The sequence below is a fragment of the Nematolebias whitei genome, chromosome 2 (genome assembly GCF_014905685.2).
Source record: "Nematolebias whitei isolate Nwh7 chromosome 2, NemWhi1, whole genome shotgun sequence".
In the NCBI taxonomy this organism is placed as follows: domain Eukaryota; kingdom Metazoa; phylum Chordata; class Actinopteri; order Cyprinodontiformes; family Rivulidae; genus Nematolebias; species Nematolebias whitei.
In genome coordinates this window covers 7,972,001-7,981,615 of record NC_056499.1, presented here as the reverse complement: position 1 = coordinate 7,981,615, position 9,615 = coordinate 7,972,001, and the positions used below count along the sequence as shown (strand labels likewise).

The window sequence follows — 9,615 nt, the reverse complement described above, 5'->3', positions numbered from 1 at the left end:
TCACCATCAAATGCGCTGATGCCGACGCGGTGGAGCAGTGGTTAGAGCTGCTGCCTTTCAGCAAGAAGGTTGCAGTGTTGCTTCCTGATCTGGGGCCTTTGCATGTTCTTTCTGTGCAGAACCCCTTTTCTCCAGGTTTTCCGATCTCCTCCCACGGACCAGAAACATGTAAAACATGTTAGTTAGCTTCACTGGCAACTCTAAATTGTCCCTATAGGTGTGGGAGTGAGTGGCTGTTTGTCTTTATCTGTCCCTGTCATGGACATACGATGTGTCCAGAGTGTATCTCACCTTCCATAACAGTGACTGATGGAGAAAGGCTCCCCTGATCCCAAAATAAAAAAAGTGGGTGAAGAAAACGAGATGAATGGACGCCCTGCTTATGTTTCACTCCATCACACATATGAACACACCCCTCTCCACTTTGTATAGCTAACAGTTAAAGACAAAACCTTTTTTTAGCTTTTCTCTGTTAATATCTGTTCTCTAAGCAGGACAAAGTCCGGCTAGTGGGGCATTAATGGGAGCAGCAGGTGTGTCAACATCAAGCAAGAGGCCTTAAATGTAAAAACGATGGTTGTCGTCTACGACGGGCTGCGAGTGTCTGAAAATATCCTCAGCCAGAAGAGATTTTTTTTCTGCGCAGCATCAAAGCCTTTGATCCCATAGCCCCCCCTCTTTTCTTTTCCCTGCACACATTCCTACCCTTCCCCCTTCCTTGAGTTCCCCCTGTCAGTATGGATCTGCAAAATGTTAGCTGGGCGTCATAGCATCAAGCCTCAGCAACAAAACACGAGACGTGACAAATAATCAGATTGCTCCTGAAAACGCATTCATTTCTCTGGGTTTGGTGCAACTGTTTGGTTTGTCTGCAGAACTTTCTGACAACTAGTTAAGTGGTTCCATGTCTGTGTAGACAGGATTAATCGATTTTAAGGTATAGTTTTGATATTTTGAATTGGGGTTATTTGCAGTAACGTATTTTTCACTGTATAAGTCAGTTTTTTTGCATAATTTGCATGCCCTGCGACTTATACGCCCAAGTGACGTTGGCTGAGATATGACTGTTTTCATTCATTCTGACTGAAAATGTTGAACAGTACCATTTTCAGCTGCTAGATGGCATTTAAGTTGAATGGCATGCCGTCGTATCATGTAATAGTTAAAAGTGGCTATTAATTACACAATCGGCTTGCCATATACTGCACCTTCATCCAGCTCACCTGGAGCAATCGTCAAATCAGCTTCATTTCTCTGCGCCGCCCTGGCGAAATGCAGCTAATTTGACCATTGAAGTGCATTTATTAAGTAAAAATTCAACTGAGACACATAAATTTGAGCAAACAAATAATTGTTTTTAGGTGTTTATCTTGTTAAATTTCAAAGAAATGAGCAGCGACTCGTCCCTCTGCGCGTTCCTACTACCGCGTACCAGTTTTTGAAATGCAGCTGATTTGACCGTCAAAGTAAATTTATTAAGCAAAAGTTAGACTGAGACACACCTTTACTATAATTTTGAGCAAACAAATAATTGTTTTTAAGTGTTAATCTTGTTAAATTCTTGTTAAAGTCCTCCCATGCATGCTCCCACGGCCTCCATTTGGCAGCCACTTGATTTTTGACACAACACCGGCCCACATTTCTGGGTTATCAGCGGTGATGCGTAACAAATGCGACGCGTCAGCGGTGACACATAATAGATGCGACGTATTTATGTTTTTTCCACTTTATTAGACATATTTGGGCTGATGCGACTTATAGGGCGGTGCGACGTGTACGGCAGAAAATACGGTACTTCTGACTAGTCAGGATCTTAGCTGCAGCAGAAAGCAATCACAGCCATTTTTAGTTTTAATAAATCCGTAATATTCTGATGGGTGAGTCAAACTAATAACATCAACGCAGAGGAGGATCCAAATATTTTCAACATCTAAAACATCGCAAATATATTTTTGTGTAGGTAAAAGGAAATTAAAACCTTTTGTTGTAAAACAAACCAAAGCATTATCTAGAGTTGCAACTGATGATGAGAATGCATAAAAAGAAGCTCACTTGGACTACAACGTTTTTTTTATTCTCTATTCTGAACAATCAATTCAAAATTAACAGTTCTTACAGATACCAGTATTATAAAAGGCCAAAACATTTCAGTCATGTTGCTTTAAACAACAGAAAGAACAAATGGAGCCCTACACCCAGTAATATGCTAATGATGAATGCTTCTCCATTGACAGATCGTAGTACTTACCGGCCTAAAACACACAGATTTATTTATTCAGTAATTAGTACCATGTTTGTTGATGGGTATTTTTGACGAGCTGTCCACTATAAGAATCTGCCTGGATTAAAATTACCAACTCATGTCTCTTTTCTGCTCTTTAATCTCATTCACTACCTGCCTCTGTCTGTCAACGTTCATCACGTGGTCGTATCATTTTTTTGGTTACTCGAGGAAACTTTTCCTGAGCCACCACAGAAAGACAGTGCAGTGGTTAAAGCGTGTCAGAAAGCCTGGCTGTTGTTTGGGATAACTTGGAGGCTTTCATCATCGAGGACCAGGATTGAATTCACAGTGATGCAAAGGATGGCTTCCTTTCAGACTGCCTGAGTGACCTCAGTGCTGAGACTCTCCACCATGTCTGCGACCGCATCAGGAACTTTCTGGACGTCCTCACACAAGTCCTTTTTCAGTTCAAACTCACTCAGCTCTTTAACGGACATCTCCTCTAGATTTTCATTCCCGTTAACACATTCGTCTCAGTGTGCGGCCGGCCCAGCTATATTATCACTGCACTGCCCGTTCACTGCTGGAACGGCTTCTGCCATGTTCTCTGGGACAGACGGGCTCTCTAAATCTCCATTTTCCAACTTGGTTTCCACCTTGTTCTCTGGGCACGCTACCTCCTCCAAGGCTACTTTATCAGACTCAACAGTCATGCTGCTGGTGGAAACGGACTGTGAGATGATGACTTCAGGGGCAGGTTCTGCTGCTTCAGTTGGTGGTGGTTCCTCTGCAGGATGAGCTTCACTGAAGACATGTTGAGCTGAAGCATCCAAGGCGTCAGATGATTCTGCCTCAGTAGTGTCAGATGCAGCCAGGGTTGGTTGTGGTTCGGTTTCTTCTACTTGTTCAGGCTCTGGTGACTGTTCTACCTCTGGTCCTGTGGGTTGTTCTGGTTCAGGTTCTGGCTCAGTTGTCTCCACATACTCTGGTTGTTCTGGTTCTGTCATTTGCTCTTGTTGCACTTTAACTTCTGGTACCTCCACAGTTTCTGCTGCCTGACCCCCAACTTGCTTGGTCTCTGGTCTGGGTTCTGATTCCATCTCTCCTGCAGGCTCAGCTTCTGAGACAGTGGTAGGAACAACTTTTTCTTCCACAGTGGCTTCTGACACAGTAACGTGCTCCTGGGTGGGATCTGGCTCTGCCTCTGTGCTGGCCAGAACATGTGGTTCTGCCACAGATGCAGGAGGCTCTTCGGGCACAACTGTAGACTCAGTTTCAGCCTCAACTTGCACTGGTTCTTCTGATGCTGGAGCAGATGCACTTTCTGTGACTGTCGTAGCCATTGACAGCTCTGCAGTTGGCTCCTCTACTTTGGGTTCTGGCTTCTCTGGTTCTGCTTGAGCTGTTGATGCAGCAGGTTCTTCTATGGGAGATGGTTTATTGGATTCGACTGGAGATGCTTCACCGACAGCTGATTTCTGCTCTGGAGCAACTTCCTCTGTAGCTACAGGTACCGGTTCTTCTGGAAGAGCAGATTTTGGATGTTCTGGAGCTTTTTCTGCTACTGTAGCTTTTTCCTCTACAACCAGAGGCTTTTCCTCTGCAAGTGGAGCTGCTTCCACAGCCTTTTCCTTCTCAGCAGGAGCTGCTTGTTCTGCTGCAGCCTGTTCCTTTGCCACTGGTGCAGCTTCCTTGGCTTCTGATTTTTGTTCAGGAGCAGCCTCTTCTTTAGCTGCAGGAGCTTTCTCATCTGAAGGTGCTTTCGGCTCCTCTGAAGCTACAGCAGCTTCAGCTACTGCTGACACAACAGTCTCCTCAACGACACCGTTGTTCCCAGGCGTCGACTCGGCTCCCGTGGATGGGGCTCCATCTTCCACTTTAGCGGCATTTGTTGCTGGGGTCTCATCGTTTTTGCTTTTGGGATCGCTAACGTCATATCCTTTCTTTTTCTTGCTCAGTTTGGCTCCCATGATGGCTCCTAGAAAAGTAAAAAGAGACATTGTGTATGTTTTCTTTTCTTTTTACATATAAATCTACAGCTCAGGAACAAATTAAGAAACCACTTAATGTTTCCAAATTTAGCATCTCCACAAGCGTGACATTCATTCCATTCTAATGTTTGTTGAAATCCAACACAAGCACACCTCATTCTACTTGAAGTGCTGATAAGGCGATCACTGAACCAAATCTTATTTAATGAGGAAATGTATAAAAACCACTGCTTTGGTCATAAACCTCTCACAATAGGTAGGCTGGATGGCAGTAATAGGGCTAGTAGTACCTCCAAAGGAATTGGAATAATAAAAAACAAACCTAAAATGTGGAAAAGGAAAAGTTTGAGCGAGAAGGGTCTAATTTCAGCGTTACTGGAAGAGGGATGAGTCTCAATAGGGTGCAGGTGTGGATGAAGGACCACCAAATCAAGACCCTGTCATGCCCAGCCTGATCTCCAGGCCTGAAACACATTGAATTCCTCTGACTTGAAGAAGATGGATGGTAGTTAGCCATCAAACACAGCTGAGCTGATTTTTGTGCCACCAAGACAAAAAGTCACCCAACAGTAATGTGACAGACTGGAGAACATGTCAAGATGCATGAAAGCTGTCATAAAAATTATCTTCTTAAGTTAAACCTTTGCCTTGCATCTTTTTCTTCTGGTACATCCAGAGCTTCTGCTGCTTGGTCTTCATCTTACTTGGGTTATGCTTTTTCATATTTTAGGTCTGAAAACATTTCTGTTATTCTAACCATTTCTTGTTTCTGAAAATAAATGCTCTGACTGGCAACATTTTTATTTGAAATTTAGAAGAGATGTTGTCAATTCATTAGATAATAAAACAAATGTTATTTGTATTCAAATACATACATATAAATAGTAAAATTAGAGAAAATCAGAAAAAAAAAAGATAATTTTTCAGTGGTCTTTTGATTAGATCCTATAAACTATGTGTGAAACAATGAGCCATTATGGCACATACGTTGGTTAAAGTTTAAATCAGTGGACAATAGGTATAAAATAGGTAAATTTCTTTTGGTTTCAGTGAAAGTAAATATGCATCTGTAAATGGTTCCGACTGGTTCACACACATCTGCTGGATTAAATAAAAGAGCTTGTTGCATGTTTATCTAAAACGATAGTTCCTTCAAATGTAGAGTATCCAGTTCAGTAGAGAAGTATTTTGTCTGTGACAGAACAAGAAGTTGGACTGGGAAACTGCTTTTTGCCCCAAACAGTTTGTCTGGAAAACAACCGTTAGTGCCTGGGAACCTTGCTGAGGTCAGACAGCCCTAAAGTCTCTCTGCTCCTTCAGGAATGTCTGGTGAGGCTCGATGCCAAATGATCCCACAAGTCCAACGTGAACGTCCATACTGTACACGCAGAACTGTACGTTTCTCCCACCGTGAAAAAAAACCCACTAGAAAGTACAGTAGCCTATTTCGTTTCACCGCCTTCTCAAAGCGCACAGACATCATGTAAAGCTTGTGGTTGGTTTCACATGACATCCCGCCAAAAATGTACGTCCAATTCTGTTAAATGCAAACTCATGTAAAACCATTACATCTGTTTGTGAGTTGAGCAACTGCGGGACTACTACAGATATTTTTTTAATTAAAGCCTCGATGCTGCGTTGGCTGCAGAGGAAGTGTATATTTGCAGTGATTGCCACAGAGAACATGGCAGCGTTAGAACAGAGAACAGGAAGTTCAACTTTGTGTTAGAGATAGTGTTTCAGAAAATCCTCAACAAACAGGCTTGTCTGAAACTAAAACTGATAAAAGCTGCTGTTGTACGCCATCATTTCTCACCAGTACAAGATAAGCTGCATTATATTGGCTTTAAAATCACAATTATCATTTTAGATACTATTCATACAGTATGGAACATGGGTGAACGTTAAAAGTTGGAACTTTAAGGCTGCAGGTCAGTTTGGTGTCGTGGCTATAGGAAGAAATGTTTATAGTAATGCAATGAAAAAAATCAACACAAGATGCGCCATAAATTAAGTAGAAAAAGTTGTACAGACGCATTAAAAAAAAAATCAAATTTAACAAGTATTTACAAGCATGTTAATGATAAAACTACGTATTTATTAGTAGCAAACAGCCCAGTGTTGCACAAGTGTCCTTGGCGAACAAAGGTAAAAAAAAAAAATACAGAGGACATAGTAATAATTAGGCATCAATTTCTGAAGCTTTCTTGTTAATACCACTGTAAGAAACACAATATTCAAAGTGCCGACTCGATTCTGGATGGCATTGGGGAAGATGGACACATGCAAATGCAAATGGAGCCTCCGGCAGCCCATACTGGCGAGTAACAAAGAATGAGGACCCCCCTCATCTGTAGACTGCTCCCTCTCACCGACGCCGAGGGCCGGTTAAAGCTGGCAGAAAACACACGCCGAGATCTGCTGTAGTAACACAAACTGGAGCAGAATAAAACTATAAACCTGCCATGAACGCATGAATAAGGAGGATGTAGAGAGCCCCCCCACACACACTTCTCAACCCACCCACTGCTGCCTCCCTCAGCTGCTCTGCCCTTTTTTGTTCCCACTGATTTGAACATTGTTGCTCTAACAGAAGCGTTAAGGTTTTATTATTATTTTTTATTTTTTTTAAATCAACTACAACTTTTAGCATCTTTTTCCCATCTCCAGAGGATCTTTGGTCATCTAAAACTACCTGTGAACTAAAACAGTGAAAGGAGATTCCTGCTTCTATTGCATCATCCTAAACAGAATTAAATCAAAGGCAAGAAAAGAGAACAAAGCATAAAGAGCAACTTTCTTTTTCTTTCATTCTCTTTGCTTTCTTTCTTTCAACACTGAAAAAAAGATCCTGTACCTTTTGTAGACAATTCTCCTGGTGCCTTATTCCCAGTCTGCGTGTGGATGCGGTAATGGAGGAAAAAGCCTTTTGGGGTGACAGCTGCAGATTCCGGCCCTGCTCTCAGAGGTGCAGAGTGTTGCAACTGAGGAGTGTCCCTCGCAGTTCTCTGGACATCTGTCGCTATCACAATGCAGCCAACCCCAGCACTGCCTTGTCTGCAATCTACACCTCCCAAATCTTTAACCCCTCCCCTCCCTCACACACCCACTACATCACTTCTTTCCCTGTTGAACAAACAGCGAGGCCCAGGGGCGACTGTGTACCCAGACCACCGCCATTACGCTTAATAAAATTAATTTTCTTCTCCTTTGTCAAAAGGAAATGATTCAGGATCTCCGTTCAGCGTTACACACGGTATTTCTGCAATGCAAAGAAGTATTTTGAAAGTTAGAATACTCATTTATGTTTGCCTATAATAAACCAAAGCAAGGATTATTTTAAAGGAAGCTTAAGAGGTTTTGAAAAAGATATACTCACAAATACATGTATAAAAGAATGCATATCGCCCGCAGCCTTTATTTAACGCAGACGTTTAAACTAACATGCTGAATGACAAAGTTAAAATCGCTTTGGTCAAACCTCGCAAATAAAACTAGGGATGCATGATATTGGATTTTTGGCCGATATCTGATATGCCGATATGTTAAAACTCATTTGTCCGATAACCGATACCAATACTTTTATGTACTTTCCTTTGTCAGAACATAACCCTTTTATTTAGGCTTATTTGCTACAAATATTGCGTACAGCTGTAAGAGCTGGTGACATATTCAGTATGCAAAGCACTTTAACGTATATTAAATGAAAAGTGTTAAATGTTATTAGCATTAGTCACTTGCGAAGCTGTCTCCTTTGTGGAGGCTTGCTGCGAGTTCTTAGTTGCAGTGTGGGACCCTCTGCACTCTTGTGCGTGAAGGACAGACTTTTGAAGTTCAAAGTTTTTGTCTATCCTTTGTGTCGTACGACTAATCATGCTAATGGGGTTAACGCTTGACGCACCCACGTTCTATCAGCTATTAGCTTCTCAATGGCGTCGGGAACGATGGCTTGTAACTCGGGTACATCGGAAGAGTATCTCCGACTGGGGACGATTTAGCGAGGCTCAACGTATAGTCCAAAAATCAATTCAGAATCCGACATTTTCAACAACAAAAAAAAACGTCCACACCGCCGACATGTTGACTTCTTCCTCTCCACCGTGATCAGATCAGGCAGGCGCGTGTGACGTCATCATGTTGTGCTGGCGCTGCAGACATCCTTGTCGCGGCGTTGTCATACAAAAACAGCGTCTTTCGTATCAGGGAGTTATTTTGATGGAATGTCCGATATTGAACTTTAACACTAATATCGGCCGATGCTGATACAAGGCCGATAATACTGTGCATCCCTAAATAAAACGCTTAATGTTTTTATGAGATCATTATCAGTATTATCTTATCTTTACTACTGTGAGATTGGAGAACAGTTGCAGCTACTATCACACCAAACTAGCCTAATTATTGTCAAACGGACTAAGTCGTATCGATTTTCGTTTTGGCTGTGGTAACCATCTTGAAATGGGCTGATTCCAAATGTTAATGAGCTGTAAACAAAAAGCTCATCGACATGTTTCTCAGAGCTTCATTGCATTACATCCAATAGGTCATGGGATATTTTGCTAACAGACAAACAGGGTTGATTTTTACGTTTTATACGTTTTAAGCAGAGACCTTTCACATTTGGAGCATGTGTTAGACATGACCACACCAAGTTTTAGTTCAGTATCTAAAACTGAGTGAGTTATGGCCATTTTTGTGTTCCCCAAGCTCAGTTGGTGGCGGTGGCCATCTTGAATTGAGTTGACACCAACAGAGTGACTGCTTTGAGAGTTACAATAAAATCTGTCCACACGCTCACAGACGTGGGCAAAAACCTCACTGCCCCTCCGCCTTTGGTAACAGGCAATGATGATGAAGATAATACAATTTATTTGTTTAGCTTTGGGTTTAATGTACGGAATAAAAATGCAAGGTGATAGATTTTAAAGTATTTATATTGACCAACATAATGAGCTTATTCTGAGACGGTAAAACCAAGAAAACTGAAGCGCTAATTAACGAACGCGTCATGTTAACTATTTAATATGAGGCTGTGATTTATGCTATGGTATAGAAGGAGAAGTGGAAATCTGCTACAACCGTCGTGATATTTAAAGGATTGCACCTCTTTGATTTTGTCTCCTCGATGGGACAAGTTGAGTGAGAGTGAGACTTCATGAAATTCAACAACTGACCCTACCAGATAATCAGTCAGGTTTACAAATGAGACCTGAGCTGCCGTCGACTTGTGAAAATTCTTTGAGAAACAATGCGAGCTTCGATCAGCATCAGTAGTGAGCTGAATGTGTCTGTGAACGCCTCGTGTAATCTAATTAAAACAGCTGGACAATACAAAGCCCTTTATCTTTCTTTATCTGCGTACAGAAAGGAACCACTGGGATTTTCCACGACATTACACAC

General features: G+C 41.9%; 1 protein-coding gene across 1 annotated transcript; it reads right to left on the bottom strand.

Annotated features, from left to right (window-relative positions):
• Positions 1 to 2,654: 2,654 nt before the first annotated feature.
• si:dkey-56m19.5 (fibrous sheath CABYR-binding protein) lies at positions 2,655 to 7,258 on the bottom strand. Its single transcript, XM_037696422.1, has 2 exons — positions 7,073 to 7,258; positions 2,655 to 4,202 (listed from the first exon to the last, which is right to left on the bottom strand). The coding sequence occupies exon 2, from the start codon at positions 4,192 to 4,194 to the stop codon at positions 2,758 to 2,760; it is 1,437 nt and encodes a 478-aa protein (XP_037552350.1). The 5' UTR covers positions 4,195 to 4,202; positions 7,073 to 7,258; the 3' UTR covers positions 2,655 to 2,757.
• Between the last annotated feature and the right edge of the window lie 2,357 nt (positions 7,259 to 9,615).

Excerpts from the sequence above, each read along its gene's own strand:
- si:dkey-56m19.5 (XM_037696422.1), bottom strand. The coding sequence starts at position 4,194 with ATGGGAGCCAAACTGAGCAAGAAAAAGAAAGGATATGACGTTAGCGAT.